Consider the following 25900-nt stretch of genomic DNA (forward strand, 5'->3'; position numbering starts at 1 on the left):
TTAACGCCCGGCGAATATTGTTTTATTTTCATTATTATGTGAGAAGTAAGCCGCACGCACTCAGTCGATGTGTCCATTATCAACAAGATGTTGTCGGATGGGTCCAGTTATGTTTAATATTCCGCCAGAACTCGCAGTAGCTTGCTCGGTGAGCGCAGCCGACGGTTTCGTTAACGTCCAACACGATGTGTTCCCGGCTGGTGTTCGTGCGTCGAGGCCAGGTGGAGTTGTACCACGTTCCATTTCCAGGACGGTTGGGGTTCCTATACAAAGAGCGAAACAAAGTCAGATCAACATCGTCGACTTAAAGGTGCCCTGAAAAGGAATCTGAACTCGTATTTTTACTGCCGGAACTCGGTCTACATGTTTCGAGCGTTCTTAGAAACTTCGAATGTGCCCTCTGCGGCCGATTTCCCTAATTTTAATCCGGTTAAACGTCCCTACTCCCGCCATTTTATTTTAATTCCCCGCAGACGGTGGGAGGAGTCTACCAACCTTTCACCCAGTCCCGTGGCCGCTCTGCCATCGGCGGAGTGATACGTAGTGTTCGGCAAAAGCAAAGAGTCTGCGCGTATCTTTTTTTTTTTTTCCGTGGGCCTAATTTGCAGCTATGTAGTCTCTGACTAGATCTATTTATTCACGGAAACCTAGAAAACAAAATAAAATCAAAACCAAAGCCGCCACGCCACTGCCTGAAAGGCACGCCATGCGTTGGTTGACTCCTCCCACCGCCTGCGGGGAATTAAAAAAAATGGCGGGAGCCGCACGTCAATCCGATTTAAATTAGGGAAATCGGCCGCACAGGGCAATAATTTTAGGTTTCTAAGAATGTTCCGAACGTGTAGATCGATTTCCAGCGGCAAAAAGACGAGTTCAGATTCCTCTTCAGTGCACCTTCAACAGCTGCTTCTTTTGTTCACTGCAAGATGGCGAGATTTCCCATTTTCCGTGCCTACCTGCCCCTGCCCTATTTCACGGCCATCCAGCGTCACGCAGCTTCACTCCTTCATTCTTCCATCTGCTTCTGTACTCTCCGTTTTCCCCCTCACTCCTTTGCACCAACTAAGTTAAGTATCTCCGTATTTTATCGTCACACCCAGGCGCAAGCCAAGTATCAAACAAGTTCCAACTCTTCCCATGTTATAAAACAAAGTGCGAACTGCGCGCGATGTGCTTTAAAGTGCAACATGAACTGGTGGGCGAGTTGGTGTGACAGGAGAGGTGCTTTAGAGGACAATGTCACCGCCGAACTCTTATTGCAGTTGCGCAGTGCCCCCTAACAAGTTTACACTGATATGCATCATAGCAGTTTACGACCAGCAACAGTAGCCAGGTGCGGTTGCTGCGCAGGCTCTGATGTGGCTCCATAGGTCAAAGCACAATGTTCCGATTGGCTGCATGGTTGGACTATACGAATAAAGCACTGAACCCGAGACAATCAGCCGCATCAATTAGTAATGTCAAGCGCAAGTCACCAATTAATGTATATCGCTAAATTTTATTGCTGCGCAAGCTGCGTCTGTATATTTAAATTTTTTACAAGTACTCCCTTATTAAAATGGTCCATAGGCAGTCTATAGACTTTTTATAGACTCTATTGCCTTCCTATAGATATTTCTTTTTGTCTAATCGTAATCTACAGACTGCCTATAGACATAAGTAAACTAAAAGTGGTTGGTTTGGTTTGTGGGGTTTAACGTCCCAAAGCGACTAAGGCTATGAGAGACGCCGTAGTGGAGGGCTCCGGAAATTTCGACCACCTGGGGTTCTTTAACGTGCACTGACATCGCACAGTACACGGGCCTCGAATTTCTCCTCCAAAGAAATTCCACCGCCGCGGCCGGGATCGAACCCGCGTCTTTCGGGACAGCAGCCGAGCACCATAGCCACTGAGCCACCGCGGCGGCAAACTAAAAGTGTATGGCCATAAATCTATAGATTGTCTATAGACTGTCTATAGCATTTGCATTACCTATAGACAGTTCTCTGAAATTTGTCTGTAGAGAGTCTATAGGCTTTATAGACAGAAGTCTATGGACAGCCTATAGACTGTCTAAAAAAATTTGTAAGGATAGACGAACCCACAGGGAACGATGATCACAGCGGGTAGTCTTCCGAAGTTAGGTGTTCTGGGCATGCTAAAAGCGAGTGAGTGATACGTTTATTATACACTTCGTTGCTTTTGCTTCGTGCGAAAGACAGGAAAGGAACCACGGCGTAGAGGAGAACTGAGGGATGAAAGAAAGGGTGCAAGGCTGCTTTGCTTTAGGGTCTGGCTGCAGCTGAGGTGAGGAACTGGATAGCAGATGTTTACCTTAAAGCCTCGACAGCTGTGAGGTCGTGGAAACTCCCAGTCCTGCTCCACCCAGCACATATTTCTGACGTCAGAGGTCGCGACTTGTGAAAATTCGTCTGAAGGACAGAGATTGCCTAATATGCCCTGCCAACCTTATTAATTTCTTTTCGCCCTGCGCCACAGACGCTTTTTTCTTTCCAACCAGTATGCCTATAATGTGCATATAGCCTTATACAGAGTAATTACTTGGTGAACTATTATTTTCATGCACCAAAACAATACTATGGCCATAGAAGAGGGCTCTGCATTACTTTGGAGAACTTGCAGGTTTCTTTACGTTGCACAGAAATTTCACTGCATGGAGGATGCGGCATTTCGCCTCCATCAACATGCGTCTGCTAAGACCGAACTCGAACCTGCGACCTATGGCTCAGCAGCTGAATTCTACACCTCCTGCGCCACCGCAGCGGGTCATAGTGGCGTACTTACGGCGTGGGACAAAAGCGCTAAAATTGGAGGGGACGCTAAGCTCCACCTTAGGGGCGTGACGCGTCAGCGTGTTGGGTTAATTTTCGTATATGCAGAAGGTCATTCTCTATTTTACATTCATAGATCCGTGGAAGATTCATAGATCCGCGGCTCAGTGGTGCAGCGGTTAAGCGATGCGCAACTGCCCTGCGATGGCAGGTGCTCCCAGCGGTGGGCCTTGTGCTACCCAGGTTGCTCTTGCCGAGCGACCAATCATTAATGTAACTGCCACCTGCCACGGTGGCCAGTTTGCTCACTATCCGGTGGGCAGGTTGTAATGACGTTGCAAGGTCACGTGACCTGGGTGTCCCACCTGCCTCCTAGGTTGCTCTCTGGGCCCCACCTGCCAGAGTCATGCCAGTGATTTTTCGCTCACAACGCCGACGCCGGATGTTCTGGACAACGAGGCCTTTAACGCTCTCACGTTAAAACACTTATTTTCAATAGTTTCCGGCTGCTCGAAAGAACATAGGGGCGAACCGGTGAATGCTGAAGAGAGAGAGAGAGAGAAATGGACGGAAAGGCAGGGGGATAACCAGGCGATGCCCAGTTGGCTACCCTACACTTGGGGAGGGGAACAAATGGGGAAAAAGGAAAAAAGAGCGGCAATGAAATGAGTTTTCCAAGTGTCCAGCGACCACTATGTCACGGGGACAGAGGGCGCGCTGAAAACTTAAAAGATTATATAGACGGGAATACAACCCCGAGTCCCTTAAGAATCTCAGGAGCGCAGCATTCACCGCAAAGGAAAGCGGTGAATGCTGAAGAAAACTGATGACTGTTATGAGCTGAATGCCAGCACGAACACCTACAAATTTCACCTTCACTACGAAGCACTTACGAAAGAGTTGTTCAGAACGTCCGTACAAAAGCAAATGACCGCCTGCATCGCACATATTCACCGCTCCCGCGAAACCCTAGCGCGCCTCGCAAAATACAGCACAAAGAGCGACATTAAACTAATAGAACTAGGGATTTGAACAAATCAACGCTTCCTACGACTGTTCGCTGCCTCAACCGATTTCGACTACCAAGGGACTGACCCTCCGCCGTAAAGGCAGTGCCACCTATCCACTCAACCCAGATATATCCTCCAGGCACCGTGTTTTGTAGCGTGAGCTACACCGGCCGTGGATGAGCAGTTTCGCGTGAGCGTGGCTGAGCCAAGTTGCGCATGCGCGAGGAGCGAGTGACGTCACAGCTGCGCAGCTGGTGCGCCGGAGCCGCCGCCGCTGCGCGGAGGAGACCCGCCAGCTGCGCATTCCAGAACCGTGGCGTCATAGACATCCATGGCACACGCGTGTGCCCCGGTGCGCGTTACAGAGGGTAGCAGGCGCGCCGCGCCGTGGAGCTGCGCTCACGCTACGCATAACCTGGCATAGCCGTGCTAAGCCATTGCCTAATTTCTATTTAAATACAATCGAACACCCACAGGCTCCAGCGCCCCCCACCGGCAAGGAGCTGGCACTTTATGTTACGAATACGGCGTTAACACCATTAGATATAGTACCGCAGAGTCGTTTCTAAGTCAAAATTAAAGGCATCATACTCATGCAAGTCTTCTCTATGTCTGTGGTATCATTTAGCTCAACTCCTGAGGTTCCTGTGATCCTGTGTCGCCAGTCAACTAGATGCACTGAATGAATTTGACAAATATGCCTCTGATAATAAAGGCGGAGATAATCTTACGCCCCCACATTAGGAAATCAGGGTGACACCGTCAGTGTAGGCTGATACAGGTCGGAACTGACGAAAGTTGACCCAGGTGAGAGGGCTAACGGTCGGGACCCTGTCTGTGCAGAAGGCAGCTACGCTGTTAGCCATCCTTTCAAGGCATCTAGCTTTCAAATGCGAAACGTATGAATTAAATTTAATAACTAATAGGCTGGTTTATTTCGTGTAATTAGTTACCCATTCATCTAAGAAATAAGAGAGTCAGTGGCACGGCGAGCCTACAAAAATACTACTTCAGATCTATTGTGTCCGGTACGTATAACTTCTTTAAATGAATTCGGTTCAAATCCCATTCAAGTTAGGGTCTGATATTTATGCCCTAATCGGGCTTTCTAGGTTGGTACATATCCGTCGGTACCTAAGGATGGACTTTAAGCGCCTGTTCACCGAGTTCTGTCAAGCCCTAAACGGACTTATGGCAATGACATACTTTACACTGCGCGTACAAAGAAAAGTAAAAGTTCCTTACCCGCAATGCCTGTGGCACAGCGGGCTACAGATCACACATAGCGAGCTCGTGAAGCTGATAACGCACAGGCTCTTTCAAAAAAATATTCCTATTCCAAATGCGCATGCGCTGCTAAATTACACGCCTTGAGCAGGTCGTGCAAACACTAAAACTACTTTTGCGAGTACGATTTACAGTTGTATTCATTTAACGCGTAGTGCTGAGTGGCACCAAGAATCCTGAAAGGGCCTCACGCCGCTGAACGTTCTTTCCCTGGACCCTGGAGATGAAAACTGCTTACAGCTCTGTGTAGTCTGAGCACAGTGATACATATATACGAACCCGGTCTTGGCGAAGTTTGCCCAGTACCGCATCATGCGACTGCTCACAGTCTTGTCTTCGTCACTATACTCGAGCGTGTCGTTGAAGGGTTCGCCGAACACAAAGGCCACCTCCGCGCCGTGCATCACACCGATCCATTGAGGCCACGGGTCGCGGGGAGACCTCCGCGCGAACACATACTCGTACACTACCACTCCTGCTTGCATGAAGATGTCCGCCCACTGCACTACAGGGCAGGTGAAGTGATAGTCACCCACAATCGAGTCCAGGGCCACCAATATATCCTTTGGTTTCGATGGCACCGCACCTTTGGTGTACTGCTTCAAGACGCCGTCCATGGGGGGCTTTCCTAGCAAAGGATTCAACGCTTCCACGGCAGCCGTGAAGTTGCTTTCAGTGACATTCGGATTTTGTTCCTTCTCAGAGAATCCGAAAAAGTACTGCAGGAAATAAGAACCTTCGTTGAGGTTGGAACCAAGCATAACGCTGATGTTTGTTTGGAACGTCTTTTCTGTGATCAACGCCTGTGGCGATTTCCGAAGGAAATTACCATCTTCCACTGGGACAAACACGAAATCTACAACACCACCATCGTTCGTTTCGTTGTACACAATTTCCTTTGGATCTCTATCGCGGAGACAGCTCAGTGTCTCATTGTCCAATTCTTCTGGACATCCCAAAGCACAAGCAAGTCTTCTAGCCGCTTCTCTAGCCGTGTCATTAGTTTTGAATCCCCAGGGTGCTATGGCCGAAGCACTTTGAAGGATAACCCTCTCGAACAGTCCTCTAGACAAAGATGACAAGACATGCATGGCGATACTGACGGCGCCGGCGCTTTCACCAAACAAAGTCACGTGGTTGGGGTCACCCCCGAAGGCTGCGATGTTGTCTCGCACCCACTCGAGCGCCATGAGTTGATCGTACAAGCCGACATTTCCTGGCAGCAGATCGTTCCCAAACGAAAGGAAGCCGAGCGACGCGACGCGGTAGTTCATCGAAACCACGATCACTTCTTCCTCCGAGACAAGATTCCGTGGGTCGTACACGTCTAATGTCGACGTGCCGCTGTAGAAGCCACCGCCGTAGATCCACACAAGAACAGCCAGAGATTTGTTGATTGGTGGGACGGGCGTCCAGACGTTTAACTTGAGGCAATCCTCGCTCATATTGGTGTTGGCGTTCCACATGACGCTGCCGTTGAAGTTGCCGTAAGTTTCGTCTATGGTCTGGATACACGAGTTAGGTTTATCTGTGGCGTTGAACACGTCTGTCCACGGGTCGTTAGACACAGGACGACTGAAACGCAGCATTCCAATTGGAGGCTTCGCGTAAGGTACGCCATAAAATACGCGCACTGGCTTTCCTAGCGACGAGTTCGTGATGAATCCCTTGACTCTGCCTTTGGTGGTATTCACCACAATTTCCAGCTCCTCGCTTTGGCATTCTGTAGGGGTATAAGCATCATTTTCCTGTTGTGCGGACAGGCATCGTAGGATGGCGCCACAGGAAGCCAGCAGTGCGAAGATGGTCGCGTGTAGAGGTTGGGAATTCTTTTGCAGCATCGCTGGTTCCTGCGAATGTAAGGAAGAGAAATCAGTGGACGCCTCAGCTATGCACCCCTTCCTTCCCATATTCCGCTCGTGTGATGCTGTGTAGCATTAAAAAAGCGGAATATGAGAGACTTCTATTGCTGCACACAAGTGCGCATCACCAGAGGAGTGCAGATGTGTTGTCTTCTTTCTTACATAACGCCCGCACAGTTTGAAATTGCGGGACATTAGTAGGTTGGTTATCCACTATGCCGTCATATTTGTATAAAAAGTACGTCCGAGCTAAAAAAATAACCAAACCACAAGCCACTTTCAAGCGTAGTGTTTTTATCGAAGCATTTCAGCGCACTACCTCCAGTACACTGCCTCTGCGGTGCGCGTATTACAATATTTTTTTTGTTATCTAAGAAAATCTAATCACGGAACCAGATTAGACGCTCAAGAATTTTGATTCCGCTGACTTGTTCAGCAGAAACACTGAGGTATTGCTTTCCTTTGCTGTTGCGATTTGTTATCGGAGTAATACAGTAGCACGCCGGCCAAGGACCATTGTTGCCAACTTCTCTCTATTTAAATTGTATATAGATGCCCTTCTCACACTTTCTTTTAACCGCTACCATTGCTGCGCCCATATTTCTTGTCTGCCTTAGGCCCTACCGATCACTGAAGTGTAGCGCAGTGCCTTTGTAGTCATCGATTCATAGTGGATTCCTAGCCCGGCCCCAGGACATATATAGTAATAAAAAAAAATTGCATCGTTGAGCAGTAGGATATAACTTAAAGGTGCACTAAAGAGGAATCTGAACTCGTCTTTTTGCCGCGCGAACTTCGTCTACACGTTCCGAGCATTCTTAGAGACTTCGAATTATTGCCCTGTGCGGCCAATTCCCGTAATTTAAATCCGATTAACGTCCGGCTCCCGCCTTTTTTTTTTTTCAATGGTGGGAGGAGTCAACCAACGCATGAAGTTCTTTCAGGCAGTCGCGTGGCGGCTTTGCTTTCGCTTTTATTTTGTTTTTTCGGTTTCCGTGAATAAATAGACCTGGTAAGAGGCTACATAGCTGCAAATTAGGCCCACGGAAATAAGTATACGCGTAGACTCCTTGCTTTCCCCGATCCCTACGTATCACTCCGCCGATTGCAGAGGGGCAAGCCGCCACGGGACTGGCTGAAAGGTTGGTCGACTCCTCCCACCGTTTGCGGGGAATTAACAAAAAAAAAAAAAAGGCGGGAGCCGGACATTTAGTCGGACTTAAATTGAGAAAATCGGCCGCACAGGGCAATAATTCGAAGTTCCAGCGGTAAAAATACGAGTTCAGATACCTCTTCAGTGCACCTTTAAGACTGCAGAGAAGCTCCGCCCATATTCAGGGCCGCCGCACAGAATTCCTCCAGGACAAAAAAGTAGTCCGTTGTTAAAACTTTTCTTGTTACCTATACAAGAATCACAGGGGAGAGAAAATTATATGCTCTAGATTTTTGATGTCTGGTTCGTTTAATGCAGTCAGACATTAAAAAGCTTATTTTGTTTAGTGTTGTGGTTGGCCAGCAGAGTAACACAGGATGCCGTAAACCATGCCCCCCCCCCCTCCCGATCCCCAGCCTCATTTTTCTTGTTTTCTGTTTTTTAAGGTGTGCTCACTGTTCTCACAAACCATCGAATTGTTTATCAAGCCTAATTTAAAATGATGTGAGAAATTCTAGCTTCCTAATAAAGGACAGATACACGTTTGACGCGAGTAGCTATGACTGCCATTCGCGCCACCATGATGTGAGAATTATCTGAGCTATTTTAGCTGAGCTGCTGAGCGCCAAGGACTCCAAATGGGGGCTATAGCTCAAATGGTGTTTATCAACGCGTTGATAATATGCGCATCTTCTGTGTTGAACTTTGTCACCTCGGTAGCTTTGTGTGACTCATTCCGGTGACAATTACTCCAAGTTGTGTGCCTCCGAGCTAATTACGGGGTACTTGTTAGCATTATGCTAGTGCGCAAACGTGTTTGCTGAAGGTTGGCCTCTTGAATAAGGTTTTCAGTGAGAATTAAAGCACTGCTGCGATGGGTAAACCACGAGCAAGATCTTCCAATGTTTGTATGCTTGCGGTTCTTGTGGGTTTGTACCAAGTGAAATAAATAAATAATATAAATATCTACCACTGTGATTTGAACCCACGGCGGCGTGAAAAGATCAGCTTCGCCGGCCACTGCACGAGAGCAGTATAGGCTGTCGCCGCAGCCAAACACGCTTCGTGTTGAACTGCGACACACTCTGGCGCTGCGCATTGGACATCGTCTTCTTCATCCACTAATAAAACTATCAACTATCAACTATTCGCGCTTTGAGCTATGTGGCGGCAGTGACAGAGAGATGTGCGCTGCATGCGTTGGCGTGGACAGCACTGTGGCTGAAACACGGCACTATAGAGCAATACGCGTTGGCATTGACAGCACTGCATGCAGAAACGCGGCACTGGAGTTTAGGCCGCCGGCGCACATTGGCTAAATTAAGGTTGACGATAAAAGAGTTGAACACGCGCATAACTGCCTCCTTGGGTCAGTGGACACCTCAGTCGCGCTTTGAGGTATACGTGGCGGTCGTGTCCATCCGCAAAAAGACTACTTTCGCACAATATTTCGTGCTTAGGAATACTACACCGCCAGCTAATTTTTTTTTTCTAATATATTCCAAAAAGTCTCGCCGTGAACATCACGCAGACATAAGAAGTATCATTCCCCCGCAAGCAGCTGCATACACGCCGTGAAAAACATGTCTATAGGTATCATAATCAGAGTTGGGGATGTCGTTATTCTATAGTGCACATTGTGACATGTAAGTCGTCGGAAGCTCTTAATAGGGACTGCTCAGCTTCCCTCTAAGAGTGCACGCAGCAACAGAAAAGAAAAAGGACCAGCGTCTTTCAAAGCAGTCGGTGTTTGTGCAACTGTAAAGCAGTCAAGACCTATGAAACTATGAAGCACTCGGGAAAAAGGGCGTAAACGTAACTATCCCATCCCAATGTATGGATGTTACAGCCATGCTTTACATCCATTTGGTGGGTCCAAGAGCGCTAGTTAAATGGACGGAAATGCACTCTTAACTGTGCAGATTTCTTTACAATGGGGTCAACTTGCAAAGGCGCCCGTACACGCACCATCGAGTATTCGTTAAACATCCTGACGGGTTCAAAATGCGCCGTAGACCTCCACAATGGCGCTGCAATACACAGCTCTAAATAACAATGGAGCCTTACCTTACCAACTGCGCAGCACGATCACTATAACGGCCGTTGGGGAACAAACTGTCTTGAGACGGGCAGCCTGTCGGGATCTAAATTCTTTATGTGCTAAAACCAGATGCGCCGCTAGATGGTGCGACCCTCTCTGCAGAAAGCGTTTTTCGCTGAAAATATGTCTCTATTTAGTGACGTACAAATGTGTCGAGGGCGTCTCATTCGACTGTCATGTGCTTTCTCGTTCCTCCATCTTCGACGGGTTGCACTTGCTCAAAGCTTAATCACACAGGCCGACGTCGTCATCATCCAGCTCGTTGACAGTACAATGCCCTCTTCTTCAAATCCGATTATCTGTCTCGAGCTGTCGGCGTACAAGCAACTGAACAAATTGTTCCGATCATTTTCTTTCCTATTGCTTACTCCGCTGCGAACAGACATGTACACCAAAGGCATCGCTCCCTGTCCTGCGACATTTTCCTGGCCTGTGACATTTTCGGTTCGTGTGGCAAACGCGAGGAAAAGTTCGGCTTGTCAGCGTTAAACAAAATGCATTTCCAAGAATGTATACAGAAAAAAAAATATGTTAGGGTTTTAACGTATAGTAGGATACAACTTAAAAAAACAGCAGTTGCTAACACTGGGCCCTGGCCCGCGGCGTCTTGTATTACTCCGCTGGCCAATCGCAACTGTAAACGAAATCTGCTTTTTAATGTTTGACTATATCAGACAATCCATGTATCAAAATTTTAGAGCTTATAATTTTTTTCTTGTGATAAAACTTATTGTTTGCGTAACAAGAAACGTTTAAGCAGCGGACTACGTTTTCGTCGTGGAAGAATTCTGTGCGCGGAGGCTGAATGTGGGTGGAGCTTCACTGCAGACTTAAGTTGTATCCGACTATAGTAAACCGAGTAGACGTGTGAAAGCATGCGTTTATATGATTTTGCTTTGCTGGGTCGTCAGCACGTCTGGCGACGATATTAGTTCGATAGTAGTGAAGGGTGGTTTATTGGGACGTGGGGAGTGCCGGCGACGGAGACTCTTGCATAAGTAATCGATGAGGCAGCGGGGAGAGAGGCACGGTCACAATGTGCAGTTGTTGTCGTTGTCCTCAAAATAATGGCGCGTACCCACTGCGAGGGATTGGCCAAGGCACAGGCGGCCACTGACAGGTGCTCAAAATGTTAAACAATGAAATAAATAACGAAAAAAACATATAGTGGTGGTAATAACAGTAATAATAATAATAATATCTTTTATTGCACATAGTATATACAGTATAAAGAAACGGGCCTGTCAAAGCCTCTAGTGGCTTGAGGGACTGGGCCCGGCAAAGTCGGCAGACGGACGTGCAATATAAACATGAAATATGACCATAATATGACTGAACCATGATTTTTAATGCTTTTTTTGATGTTGCGGAAAGCACCTCCTCTGGCAAATCATTAAAAATTTGGGGAACATAAACACAGCGCCTGGCTTCCCCATACCTTGTTGAGGAGCGCGGTACCTTAAAACGAATGGTACTACTATTACTACTACTACTACTACTACTACCACTACTACTACTACTACTACTACTACTACTACTACTACTACTACTACTAATAATAATAATAATAATAATAATAATAATAATATAAATGAAAGGAATTAAGATTTGTAAATTGAAGTAAAATAAACAAACACTGTGACATCGGTGACTGATAGAGGGAATGGGCTAAACGTTCCATGTTTATAGGATAGCTTTCGTTGCAGCGAAGTATTGATCATCAGAAAGAGCTTAGGACAGCAACCGCTTAGAGTCTGAAAGGGAAGTTTGAATGGCGGAGAGCACATTCCAGTTACTGTGCCCAAGGGAGGAAGCACCAAGGGACAGAACAACCCCGGCTGAGTCGTAGACCTAGCTGTCGTAACGGATGCTCTAGCAGGCGCCTCCGTAAAGAGGAGGAGCGGCGGCAGGTCAGCGGCCGTCTCAACGTCATCTTTAGCGTCGGCGCATGATCATCTTCTTCATTTCAGTAGTATTAGATGATGAAGACGACGATGTGCAGTGCACAGCGCCAGATTGTGTTTTTCAGTCCCATAGCAGTAATAGTTGACGAAGACGATGATGTGCAATGCACAGAACGAGAGTGTGTAGCAGTTCAGTGTGGGTATGTGCCATCTTTTCAAAGGCCAACAACAACAACAACAACAACAACAACAACAACAGGAGGCGTGATCGGCTGCGGTGATAGCATACTGATCTTGTGCAGTGGCCAACGAAGCTGTTCTCTTCGCGCCGCCGAGGGTTCGAATCCCAGTCGCAACGGTATCTGTTTTAGTTATTTATTTATATATGGCTTGGCCAAGGTCACATTCAAGGTCAAGCTTCACACAAACTCGGTGAACCGGTTCGACCTCGTGAAGTAGTGCTTTCGCACCAAAAATTTGCAGCCCTGTAGGTCCAACAGTTCTTCCACCATGTGTTTTTTCCTTGCTCTCTGCTACATGCAGCTGTGCCTTCATAGGCATGCAACGACGTCGTACGGCGTAATTTAGTGAAATACATGCAACAACGTACGCGTATTTAAATCAAAATTACAAATGATCTCATGGTGAAGCCCGGGAAGGTTGGTAGTGCAGTCTGGTCACTGGGAGCAAAAGGCTCATTTAGACAAAGCAACTCATTTGGAAACCTGCCTACAGTGCCTAGCTCTATTGCTACACAATTCTCGGAAACGAGACTTAGGCTGCAGAAGTGACGCATTTTTTTTTTTTTTCAATTTCGTAAAATACAGACGTGCATTATAATCTACGCGGAGTTCGAGGAGGATATAACGAAGACTTCTTGCTTTTCTTATCTTCTGGAGCGACTTTAAGGCCCAGCCTTCAAGCTATAAGCATTAAACTTCATTGCAACAATGATCGCTACGGAAGAAATCTGCGCTTCGCTGATCATTACGTCTCGTGACTGAGGTCAGCGTGTCACGTTTGGCTGAGGCTGAGGTGACGTTTGGTTCGAGAGTCATCGCTACGACGGAAGTAGGCGGCGTGTCGCGTTTCCTTACCTCATGGGGACAAGGGGAGGTAGAGACTGAGAAGAGACATTGCATTCAGCGACAGGCCTGCATGCAAGGACTTACTTAAGGAACCCCCATATCTGACCTAGAGCTATGACAGCCTCATATTCGGTTCTTCCACCCAATTGAACCCTTCCCGAGAGAGCTGGAAAATATCCGCAGCCAACACATCTAAAATTCTTAGCTGGACCTTAAAGCCCTTAAAGACCTTAAAGAAGTTTCCCGGAATACAGTGGCTGCAGCTGGCAAAGGATAGGGTTAATTGGAGAGACATAGGAGAGGCCTTTGCCCTGAAGTGGGCGTAGTCAGGCTGATGACGATGATGGAAGTCTTTGCTGTCTCAAAGACACCTGTGGTCGAAGTTAACGGCACACACGACAAGCATTTTGCGAGTCAAGCTGCCAGATCTTCCTATACAAGACCGATCCATATAGCTAGCGCTATAACCTAATGGCGCACTAGATAATTATAAGATCGCGGCTGAAATCGCAGGCGTTTGATCGAAGCATTCCTGCCTGTCCGATGCAACTGGCCAGTAGTTCTGGTATAGGAGTACTTCGAATACTTCCATCACATTTTCATTCTTAGTAAACCATGACAATCGAGCGTTGTATGGCTTTGCTGGCATTTTGGAATTTTGCCCGCTACTTTGATTCAAACTCGTGAAGTTGGTGGTAACGTCGAGTGCTTGGGTACTCCGTGATCGTGGTCAGGAGGAGGAGTCAAGTGTGGTCTGGCCTCAGAGATCCCCGATGAAGCTGAACTTGATATCCTCGGAGTTATGAAAACGGCATATGGCAGCGATACCTCAATATCCATTCTCACGGTCCACTCTGAGTGAAAGCAGCCTTTCTCGCTGGGACGCGGTGGCCAACACACGCATGCGCGAACCCCCCCCCCCCCCCCCCCACACACACACACACACATCCACAGACACACACGCACACACACAGAAAGATCAAGTCCGAGTGAAAGAAATTCAAAAATCGTGAGGGGCGTTACAGAGTCACTGGACAACGTACCGAAAAGCGAAACTCGAACGCATGCAGGGACTTGAGCAGGGGCTGCAGTCCGTAGTTGACGCGCTCATATCGCAAGCTGATTGCAGCGACTGAACTGAGTGATGATGTTTTTTTTCTGGCAGCTTGCCGTGGGCGACTTCAGGCCAAGGGGTCGTGTATACGTTTCCGGATACGAAACAATAGGCCGCATCGTTTTACTTGCTTCTCCCAACAGTCAAGTGAAAGAGCGGTGCCGTCACTTACAGGCGCGTGTGCATTGTGCGTTGTCAGTGGGCGAGCTTGATTGATCGGCAGATGTGGCGGAACAATTTCGGCTACTTTTCGCAACGTGACGTGCAGAGTGTTGGGAGGCATTATAGATCAGCTATCGTTTCTCTTCACGCCTATCGACTCATTCTTGGCCATGGCTGTTTGATTGCTGCCGTGCTGAATGAAAGAAAAAATAAGCATCAGATTTTAGCCTTCCCCTTCGCACCTCTCCTATGCCAAGGCACCCGTGGTTGTACTTTGCAGTGTTTTGTTTTGTTTTCAGTTCTTTCGGTGCTACGTCACTTATGTCGTCAGTCATGGCTTGAGTCACAGAGAAGCAACGACCGATATCAGGGGTCGAAAGGGAAGCGGAGTGGAGCATTAGAAAAACTGCTGTCCCTGTACCACACACGTGGGGTGTCTGAAGCCCGCCCACGTGTCTCTGATGGCTGCCAAAAAATACAGTGTTGCCCAGATGGGCCTGTTTTAATTTCGAACTTTTAGTTAGCCTAAGGAATTTTTTTCCCCATAGATGAGTAGTGACGAGATTAAACAGTTACTTTACTTTCAAGGGATGCAGGTTAACTGCTATTCATGAGCCTCAGTGTGGGGCTTCGCATTAATTTCGTCCAACTTGAATCTTTTACCTGACACTGACGTCACATCGCATAGCCCACTGGCACCTTTTTGAATTTCGCCTTAATCGAAACGCGGTTGCGTACATGTCACAGATAGCTCGGTTTCTCGATGGCCCGATTGGGACTTGTGGCCATATTTGAAACAGAAAGGCGCAAATGGGACGAGGACAAGAAGGCACGTGAAGCAACAGGACAGGCGCCAACCATATCAACTGAGGTTTATTGCACCACTCCCTGCTTTTATACGCAGCACCCAGCCGCATCACAGAAGCCAAACACCTGGAAAGAACTAAAGAACAAAATTAACATCCACAATCAGCATACATTGTCACTTTTATTTTTTTGTTTACGCACGAAGTTCAGAAATTCAACGTCCATGTGTGCCGTGTTTTGACACGTGCGCTTCTGCTTTGTGAGGTAGCTTTCACGTTAGATGCTTTTGGTTTCTTAGGTGACGTGCCAATTGTTCTGAGGTGTTTTCCTGCCAGTCACCTCGCTTTTCTGAACTTGTATGCAAATTTCTGAACTTGTATACAAAACAAGACAAGTGACAATGCATGCTGATTGTGGATGTAAATTTTGTTCTTTAGTTCTTTCCTGGTGCTTGACTTCTGTGATACGGCTGGGCGTTGCGTATAAATACGGGGTGTGGTGCAATAAACCTCAGATGATAGTTCGCTCATGTCCTGTTGCTTCACGTTCCTTCTTGTCATCGTCCCATTTGCGCCTTTCTGTTTTAACATGGCTACGAACCAACTAGCCCAAACCAAAGTACTTCTAGGGACTTGTGGGCCCATCTGGATTCAGTGCCATTTGGGTAGCACTGTCCTTCGGAAGCCATCGGGAACACCTGAGCAAGGCCCACACTTCGATCGAGTCTTCTGGAAGATATGTGCCCTTCTGGCAGCGCTGTCGTTTGGCAACAGTCGAGACAGCTCGAACACGTGCCCTGTCTGGACCACACTCTCCTGGAACAGTTGAGTCATACCTGCGACACGTAGGCCCATTTCAGCTGCCCTGTCCTTCGGCAGTAATCGAGACAACTATGCCGTGTGCCCATCTCGGGAACCGCAACCGAATGCCAAAGAGCCACCACAGCGGGTAAAAATGACAACTGATTCTTGAAGAAAGGAAATGACGCAGTAATTGTCTTCCATATCTCGGTGGACACCTCCACCGCGCCGTAGGGGAAGGGAGGAAGGTACGAGAGAAAGAAAAGAGAAAGAGGTGAAATGCCCGCACTCGCTAACCGTGAAAAATGAACATAATATAGCGCTACGTATATTTTTGAAACGCAAAAATTTTCTCGAGCACAGTAAATAGGAGATGCATGATTCTAGATCCGGCACAAAATCGGCGCCCCCTTCCGTCGATCGACGCGCCTTTTATTCCAGCGGTGGAGCTCGTTGTCAGTTGGGTGAGCTGCACTAGTGCCGTGGCCTGGCGCGTGATACATCTCCCTCCCCCCCCTCCCACTCCCTGAACTATATATTTGTGTCCTACCTCGATCTAGACCTTGCCGTGTACCATACCGCAGATAATTCGTTAAAACATCAACATTACGCGCAACACTTATGTACTGAATTGAAACAGACACATGTATTTTTATCAAAAATGAAGAGAATGTTTACGACATTCGTATATAGTACGAAAGCACTTTTTTTTCTCATCTCTAACATTTCTTTCTTTCTTTTTCTTTGTTTTCTTTTTCGATTGTTCTGTTGTTCTCGGCGCGCCACTGCCCTGGGTTGGTAGGTGCTGCCACCGGTGGAATTTGCGCGATCCAAGCTGCTCTCGGACGGACGGACGGACGGACGGACGGAGGCAAACGTTAGATGGTTTTGCTAAGCTCAGGACCTCCAGATTAGTGTTTTCGCACTAAAAAGGGGATCACGAATGAAAAAAAAAGAGAGAGAGAGAGAGAGAGACACAGCGTTTTGTGGCATGGACATTTGCCTGCACTGGTACTTTGAAAATGAACAAGTGTTCAGAAAAATGGGCTCAGTGAGCACAGCTAACTAGACCACTGACCTTTGCGATGTGGATTACCACTTGTGCGTATGCCAACCTCCTACTGCTATTGCGCATCCTGGCATTCTTCTCTCCGGGGCCGTGATCGGATTGCTACTTGCCGCGATCCGGAAGTGAAATGGGCTTGTGCCACCCATCGACCGGCAACTGCCCGCCACGGCTAAATGTGTAGCCAGATAAGCAGCAGCTGCCGGCACTAACTGTGGCATGGGTGGCCACATCTTATCAACGACCACAGCTCCGTCAGGTATAGAAGAGCCTCATGAGCCAGCACCGCTTCAGAATATCGGCAACTGAGCAAAGAGCAGCCATCCAATCCACTGACCTTTGCTATGCAAACGACCATCTGTGCATTTTCCAGCCAGCTGCTGCCGGCGTTGGCATGCTTTTTTGTGGCGGAAGCAATGCTACGCTAGGCGCGAGCCATTTCGCGGAGCCCCGGAGAGCTCCAACTGCTCATGCGCGAGGAGCGAGTGTGAGACAGTTACTGCGTAATTTCCTTTCCTCAAATACAATTTTCACTTTCTTCATTACGGCCCTCTTTCCCTTTCTTATTTCACTCCCACTTCCTCCCTTCCTGTACAAACGGATTACGGGTGTCCACCGAGATGTGTGAGACAGTTACTGCGTAATTTCCTTTCCTCAAATACAATTTTCACTTTCTTCATTACGGCTCTATTTCCCTTTCTTCTTTCACTCCCACTTCCTCCCGTCCTGTACAAACGGATTACGGGTGTCCACCGAGATGTGTGAGACAGTTACTGCGTAATTTCCTTTCCTCAAAATGCGGTGCGCTGAAAGGGCAAGGCATCGCGCCGAACGGGTGGTGGGGTTCCGTGGCAGCGCTACAACACGCTGTCGCGTGCAAGTTTTATATAACCTCCTTGGTCGCGTTCCACTCATAGAGGCGAAGCTTAAGCGTCATTAATTAGCAGTTAATCAGTATTTAGTCATTAATCAATAATCAGTTATTAATTAGTAATTTGTCATTAGTTAGCAATTAGTACTTAATTATGTGTGGCATCATCCAGCGGTGACGTCACCAGTGCCACAGAGGCAGTCAAAGTGGTGCGGAAAACGCTTTCGCCTCGCTCTTTACACAAAGTGCCCCCTGAGATGCCGCCGCCGCTGCGATTGCCGCGCCGTTGCTTTCGCAATTCCACTCGGGATGGCCATTGGTCAAACCACAGCCAATTATTTTTTAGGTGGCGTTGTCGAATACCGCGCTCATGTTATTAACGTCCTTCCAGCATATAATAAAACGATCGACTTTCTCAAGCGTCATCTCCGTCCTGTTCCGTCACATGTAAAATAATGCGGGGTTAAATCATTTGTAAGAGCAAAATTAGAATATGTATCAGCCGTCTGGAGTCCGCATCGAGCCTTTTTTAGAGCGAGAGCACGTTCCTCAGTATTGCGCCCTCGTCGTCGTCCGCAGCATAGACTCTGCACCTTGCGTTGAGCGAGTGGTTGCGTAGGGAGAGGAGGAAGGTGGGAGCGAACGAATAAAATTGACAGTGGTTTAGCTCTGGATAAACCTGGAGGATTGCGAAAGCAACGAGGAGAGAGAGAGGCGATAGAGAGCGCGAGCGGCAGCGGCGGCGGCCCCGACACGCAAGCTATGCGCCGCTACTGCGCTTGCGCAACTGGCGAGCGCGGTGGTGGTGGTGAAAACATTTATTAAGAAAGGACAGGAGGTATGCTTGGATCAGCCCGTAAGGGACCGATCCTTACAAACACTAGGTGGAGGTCCCTAGTAGGTGGAGGTCCCGGGTTGGGTTGGGGATGGGGGGAATGGCGGGGTTGGAGGGGCAGGCCCACACCATGTGATAGGTGTCAGACGACACCGCACTACAGTGCGGGCAGCTGCCGTTAAAGGAGGGGTCAAAATAATTTAGTGCTGCCGGCACCTCTGAGCAGCTCTGAGTCACCCGCGCAGCGACGGCGGCTGTGCGCCGTGTGACGTCACTGCTTCTAGCGCATGCGCAGTATGGCTCTGCCTCAGCTCCACGAAATGGCTCGGCGACTTGCGTAGCGTTGCTTTCGCAACAAAAGAGAGAAAGTAGAGAAGTGGAGGACTGTGGAATAATTACGACCACCTGGGAATCTTGAACCTGCACTGACATCGCGTAAGAGAGGGCGCTTCAAGGACTTGAAGAGGAGAAAAAAAATTGGCTGGGGCTTAGCTAAGGTTAAGCCTGGATATCTCGAAGCGAAAAGCTGCGGTGATCCGCGATAAACACGTGCTTGCAAGGAACGTCAAACGATGACGCATAGCGCGCGGCAGCGTGCGACTGTTCTATGGGCAAGCAAGCCTTATATACCCCTCCTTTCAAATTCGGGCTGCGCCAGCGTGGCTGCGCACGGCTGCAGCGAAAGGTCAAACGGTGGCGAGGAGAAGCGGCAGCGCACATACGCAGTAGCCTGCGCCGTGCGTGACGTCACTCGTGCTCCGACATACGCCGGCTCACACGAAGCGCGGTGTTGACTAGCGTTGCGAAGCTTTTCGATTCAAAAATGTGTCTGGAGCATATACGGATATATATTGTTGGGTGTATGAGGTGAAGTTCGGGCTTACATCCAAGAAAGCGCGAGTAACTTCCGTCCCGGCTAATTGCAGAAACCTCCGGTGAAGCCATAACTCGTTCACCATCTGCTGTGAACGTAACTGAAGGAGGGATTGGCGCTGGCGTCTGCAGTAAATAACATCTAACCGCAAGAAGGCTCTGAAAGGAGGAAAGGTGCCTCTCTCTCTCTCGATTTTCTGACCCGCGCGGCCAAGGGCGTCCGCAGAATTTTTTGCAGGGGGGGGGCCCCGTTGGTGCCCCGGGGGGGGTATGTTCGTAGCAAAAAGGCGCTATTTGCGGAGTAAATTTATTTATTTATATATAAATAAAAATTAAACAAAATGCACACATGAAAGAAAAATTACAAACAGCAAATTAAAGCGCGGCTAGGAGAGGTACATTGGAGTTTATCAACGAAGAAACAACTAAAATTAATAAAAAATGCAAAAAGATGCTATATCACTTCGTGGAGAAGAGTGCTCAGTCTTCCTGCATACGGGTTCTCGACTCACCCGGATTGATGACCAGCACACAGCACAATATGTTCGCAAACACGCAACTACAGTCACTCAGTCAGTCTTCCTTGAACAGCAACTGTAGGCGCCTCGGATTTTTCTGGGCGAATTGCGTAATTACACGTGTGATAAATTCACTTCTGTGCTTCATTACACGCTCTCGGTGCACACTCATCATACACATTGCAAGATTGGAAAAACTGTTGAACGCGTACGTTGAAAACAAAAGATGACTATATATACAACGAAAACTTATTTACAAGATAAATGCACGCTCGCAGCTTCATACACCTCGCTCCATCTTGCTTGCGCATCCGCACAGTCGAGCAACCCCACACACACTGCTCGCCGCTCGTCGTTTTCTCGTCCGCTGTCTTGGTTGTTCTCAGCTTCGCTGACAACCGGCCACTAAAAACACCCAAGCACAAACACAGAGGCGCGCACACGTGCGAGGGCTTACTTGCCGCAGTATCCCCGAATGCGCACTTTGGGGGTGAAAGGAACGCCGCGCAACTTCCGAGGGGAAGGGACACTCGCCACTCCGGTCGGAAAATTTGTTTTTGTGTTTTTATGGGGTTCAGAGCCCCAAAACGACTCAGGCTATGAGGGATGGAGTAGTACAGAGTTCCGGGTAATGTCGACCACCTGGGTCTCTTTACCATGCACTGACACGCACAGTACATGGGCGCTGTTGTGATTTGAGGCCCAGCCAGAGGTGACAGGCGAGCCAGGCAGGCGCCATCGGGCTGCGTTGACCAAAGGCGCTGGTTTTCACAGAAGACGCAAAGAACGCTGGTGTGGGGGCGCCTCGGGAGACTGCGTCGCCGTGAACAAAAGCAGCTAATCCCCTTTGCCGGAGATTCTGAAAGCGGCGCTTCTACCGAACTGCGCTACACGTGGATCGGAGGAGACAGCGAGCGGCGGCGGCGCCAACTCATCGCCCGCTTGCCCCTGAGCAGCCCGACAAAGCGGGGGTGGACACGGCTGATTTGTCCTTCCCTCCTTAAGAATTCATCGGTGACCAGCGTAACGACATAGGCGAAAACAAGATGCCCCGTGCACTGTCTGCCTCCGTATCGCTATCTCTCTAGAGATCAAAGAAACAGACACCCATCTCAAGGCGGCTCGAAACACATGCTCGCCGGTGCCGCTGTATGTCTGGAACAGGTCGCCCTTCAGTAGAGCTAACGATGGCGTGGTTTGAAAACGGCGGAACGACGCACGCCCGGACGCGGCATTTCGCAGATGTGACCATGCGGGGCTGCTTTTACCCTTTTGACTGAGCGCACCACCGCCCCTGGTGTGCGGCCATCACTCACGGTTCGAGTGAGTGATTTTCCAGGGGGGTGCAACCGCCCCCCCTTGCCCCCCCTCCGGACGCCCATGCGCGCGGCCGTTGCCACCACCCTCTGTTGCCGTTGCAACCGCCGCTCACCCTCTACGCGTTTCGCGAACTCCGTCAGTCGCGTTATCTCCGGTGCTGTCGCCTGCTTTGCTGCGCCGGTCAGGCATCGTGACCGTGTTCCTTCATGCGTTAAGCCTACTTCACACGCAAGCGAAAATGATAGCGAATCCTGCCGCCGCTGCGCTAAAACCTGTTTCGAGTCAACGCGGCGATGAGCGGCGAAGTTCCAAGAAGTTGGAAATTTTCGCCGCGCTGCTCCTTGCATGTGAACTAGCCTTGAGTGATGTCGGTGCTGCGGCAACTACGGTAGTGTTTGGTTTTATGCTCGTGACCTTCGAAATTGCGAAGAGTGAAGCGAGACCCGCACGGATGCGACGGGAACCGCTACCTGCGCTCATTTTCAATTTAGAGCCACAGCTCATTTCGGCGCCGTGGATCCATTTTCAATTTAGCTGACGTAGCAGGCATTGGGTTTGGTTCGCAGAAGAGTGGGCACATCGTGGGAACCGATTACTGTATGTTAGCTGAATTCTATTGGTGTCATGCATATATTAGCACGGACAGCGAAGGCCATTGCGTGGTAGTGTTTTGCTTTCACGTGTTTATATAATTATTGAACATGTTTTTTGCAATGGTCTACGATTGTAAGGTACATCGTGCATGCATTAAACTGCGTGCACTCACTGTGCACATACTGTTCCTTCTGTATTCCGTGAAATGTAAGCGGGAATGATCGCACATGTATTGAGTGAATGGTATGCGCGAATTAAAATTATATATTGAATATGACAGCTGCGCCATAGGAGAGCAACTGAACACCTCTGGTGCGTCGACACGTATTATCGGAATGCTGTAATGGGAAGGGTATATGTGTCAATAAAACCATGGAAAATATATATGCTCTCTGTTCTCCGTACATTGACCCAGCTCTGCGGTCACCATTGATGACCAGCAGCGCAACCAATTTTAACTTGCCACAGCAGCAAAGAAAGGGTGTACGAAAACCCAAATGCGCGGCGGGCGCGGCCGCGCACACAGCAGCGGACAACGGTATATACATCCGCCCACCTCCCTAGCGGGCCCCATTTTGGACCAGTCCGCGCGTGTAGCAGGAGCCATGTGAACACCCCCCTGCGCCCGCATGTTTCGGTCGTCCGTTGTCATGGAGATAACTCGTACACCATTCGCTATGAACGAGTTTTTAGGTTTCGCCTCCCTGATCAAGTCTCGTTCTCAAGAAGTGACGCAGTAAGGCTGCTGCGTCATTAGGCGCCAGGGTGAACCTAACTGACGGTTGTGTGCAATGAGGGCTGTTTTCAAATTTTTCTGGGAAATAGGCCTAGATTTCCGTCTGAGATAGTCGCCAGTGTTGCCCTTCCCGAGCTCCTGTAAAGCTACGGTGCCTCGATGCGACGCCATGGTGTGAAGCTGACTATTGCACTGAATTGCCACGTGCCACGAGGAACAGGTTGCTCTCAGCCCGGTAGGCAGGTTGTGCCATGGTGGCCACGCTGTGATGTCGTCGCAAGGTCACATGACCTCTCTCGGCCAGTCATTTAATTGCTACCTGTCACGGTGGGCGTGCTCATAGTATAGTGCCTAGAATATACTGTATTCTAGTCCGGTAGACAGGTTGCCATGATGGGCAGGTTCTGATGACGTCACAAGGTCATGTGACATCGCGGCCATCAAGAAGTAGGAAATTTTTTGTGAGACGACGACCTAATGTTACTGCATGAACAAAAGAAAGGCCCATGCATTCTTACAGTATTCTATTACTTTTAAAGGTGGCGCAACCAGCACGGCAGCCAGTCAGCGTTTCGCCAAGCATGGCAATCACAGAAAGCCCACATGTCGTGCGAGGACCGGCAGTGGCGGATGCGATTTATCTAGCAGAAGAGGGGCCTCCTTGCGCCGGCACGAAAACCATTGCTCAAAATCATCTTTCATTTCATCCAAAAGAAAACGGCAGTGCGTGTCTGTACAGCCCGCCACCTGATCCGTTCAGAAGCACGAAACGCCGCGGGAACAATTCTCTCCGAAAGCCGCATCGCCGCTGTCATCAACCAAACATGGCGGCGCAGAATCTTGTCTGCTCGTACTTGGCAAGTGGTTGAGGTTTTCGCGGATTCCCCCACCCTTATGTTGGGGCCAGCCGGGCCCTCGTATTAGAACCCGCTTTTGTGTTGCCCACCTCTCCCACGTAGCCATGAATGCAGACATCGAAAGCTTTATCAGCAGAAACTGTGCATGGAACAAGCTTCCGGACAGCGCAAAGCGGGTGAGCACGTCAGCTGGTACCAAAGCCGCTCTTGTATACGCGTGTTTAGCGTCAATTTCGAGCTTAGTGACACTAGAATGAAAAGAAAGCCTTTATCACTGTTACTCCTATAGTTTTCTGCAGCGTATGTTGTATGTAAAGCAACTTTTCATTCAGCCTAGTCTTTATTTCGGATTTGCTTTAACTGCCGCAAGATCGAGCATGTAAATGTCACAGCAACTGGAGCATGCTACCTTTAGCACTGAACATGCATAACGAAAAAAATGTTTATGTCAGCTGGGTAGTGTGAAAGAGCAGAACTACCTTACTGCGCTTGCAAGCTTTCAGTAATCACGGTCAAGACGCCTCCGTTCATAGGAACCAAGTTAGCAGTTCCTTCAAAGTGCTTGCATGAAGTCAGCTTTTGCTGTGCAGTACTAGAGTTAACGAATTTCACGAAGAGTTCCATACCCTGAGCCGGCAGATGTGATCACGAGGTCCAGCACAGCAGACGAAATATAAAAATGTATAAATATAAACGGGAAGATTACGTAAATGACGCCTGACTTGTGCGGCGTCTTTAAGAAATCACCTTCTAGTTTTTCTGGTTTAATGCCGCCTTTTTTTTTTTTTAGTTAACTAGGCATTCGGGCGTGCTTCGTCTCAGTGTACGATAAATTAAACTAGTCGAAGCCGCCATGCGCCCGCTGTTGTAAAATTCTGGCCGAATAATAGGCATCTTTTTTTTCTTTTACGCTGGGTTAACTGAAACCAAGTTATTTTTCGCACTTTTTAAATCTCTTAAATGTGTCAGGTAGGTCTCGTGATAGCTCGTTTAATGTTTCAATTAAGATAAAATGCCATGTCAGTTGTTTTGCTAATTTGAGCATGTAATTATGGGAAAATAAATGGACCATACCTACTGTTTTACTGTGCTGTCTTCCACCTAGTTGCTTGGAAATTCGGAGAAGGAGTATGAGAAGGCAGTCTTTCAGTACAGCATCAAAAACCAGCTGCGGTTCAGGGGAAACCTTGGTGAGTCATACTCCATTCGTCATACAGCTTTACTGCTTTGATGGTGCGAGTCTGCACAAATGTTGCAACTCTTGACCTCCTCCTGCATGTCGTGTGTGGGAAACTGAAGGAAGCTTATCACAGGGCACGCATGCCTACCCGTGTGATGATGCCACGGCTTGACACTTGAGACTGCAGATGCAAATAAACGTCTGTTGCTTGTTATCAGCTGCTTGGAACGCCCTCACACAGGCTTTGATAAACCTTGACCCTGACCGGAGCTTGCACTCCTATCTGAGATCCGAAGATTTTCTTCCCATATTCTTCATGTTGGACTTTCGCGACAACTTGGTGTCTCTGGGGCTGTGGTCTGTTAGATTAATTGCTTATCTCTTTTGAACTAACAGTCGGTCAAAATGTTGAGAGAGTCGAGATTTAACCTCCCTACTTATGTTGCTTCCAAATGAGATTTTCTCGCTTTTTGTTTGACACAAGTCCTTGGAATGATAAAGGGTTAAAAAAGAAAAACAAAAGTTTTTTTGTGGGGTATAAACTTTGTATGTGAAACGTTTCCTGAATTGATTCCTGCAGGCAGTAGCATTACTACAATCTTCTTTTTTTTTTGGAAAGAGACAGAAGGGAATTATGTTATGTGCTGAAACCTTTTAACCCATTCTTCATCGAAGATGGTGATTCGCCATCGTCAGTTTAAAATATTCTCTTTAAATCTTTAAATGCCTATCAGTAGGGCAGGCCACATGTTTGGCTGCTTACTTCTGGATAGTAGCTTTCACGCCAGGCAACACTAGTTGCTCATTATTTTCTACTATATATTGGTGGGAAAAAATTATTCTGGCCGCTTCTTTTGAACACGGCCATGGTGTTTCGGGAAGAGTGAAGACAGGGGCTCTGAAATTCATGTGCTGCTTGCAGACTGCTAATAGCCGAAACTTTTAAATGATATTGAAAGTAGTGAGTGTGACTTGATTTGCATGATGAGT

At 48.3% G+C, this 25900-nt stretch overlaps 2 protein-coding genes across 7 annotated transcripts in view; one reads left to right on the top strand and one right to left on the bottom strand.

Annotated features, from left to right (window-relative positions):
• On the bottom strand, positions 1-25065 carry LOC149336059 (acetylcholinesterase-like). Of its 6 annotated transcripts, none has more exons than XM_089552551.1 (3): positions 24809-25065; positions 5349-6919; positions 1-263 (listed from the first exon to the last, which is right to left on the bottom strand). In XM_089552551.1, exons 2-3 carry the CDS (start codon positions 6908-6910, stop codon positions 80-82), a joined length of 1746 nt encoding a protein of 581 aa, XP_089408677.1. In that variant the 5' UTR covers positions 6911-6919; positions 24809-25065; the 3' UTR covers positions 1-79. The 6 variants fall into 6 exon arrangements, with proteins under 6 accessions (XP_089408677.1, XP_089408679.1, XP_089408675.1 ...); XM_089552553.1 differs by having other exon boundaries at positions 24805-25065; XM_089552549.1 differs by lacking the exon at positions 24809-25065 and adding an exon at positions 17139-17508.
• The window catches only part of LOC149336060 (protein FAM91A1), a 34806-nt gene continuing 32725 nt past the window's right edge, over positions 23820-25900 (top strand). Inside the window, exons 1-2 of the mRNA XM_089552547.1 lie at positions 23820-23906; positions 24836-24920. Coding sequence (XP_089408673.1) covers positions 23835-23906; positions 24836-24920 — 157 coding nt within the window. The 5' untranslated portion in view covers positions 23820-23834. The remainder of the gene's footprint in view (positions 23907-24835; positions 24921-25900) is intronic.

The sequence above is a fragment of the Amblyomma mixtum genome, chromosome 7 (genome assembly GCF_055824585.1).
Source record: "Amblyomma mixtum isolate Tamu chromosome 7, ASM5582458v1, whole genome shotgun sequence".
Lineage (NCBI taxonomy): Eukaryota > Metazoa > Arthropoda > Arachnida > Ixodida > Ixodidae > Amblyomma > Amblyomma mixtum.

What these genes read in the sequence shown, in the direction of transcription:
- LOC149336059 (XM_089552549.1), bottom strand. Translation starts at nt 17,195, where the DNA reads ATGCGCAATAGCAGTAGGAGGTTGGCATACGCACAAGTGGTAATCCAC. An exon ending in TGGTAATCCACATCGCAAAG is followed by an intron (nt 6,920 to 17,138) that starts GTCAGTGGTCTA and finishes TTACATTCGCAG; the next exon opens with GAACCAGCGATGCTGCAAAA. An exon ending in GCAAACTTCGCCAAGACCGG is followed by an intron (nt 264 to 5,348) that starts GTTCGTATATAT and finishes CTCTTTGTATAG; the next exon opens with GAACCCCAACCGTCCTGGAA.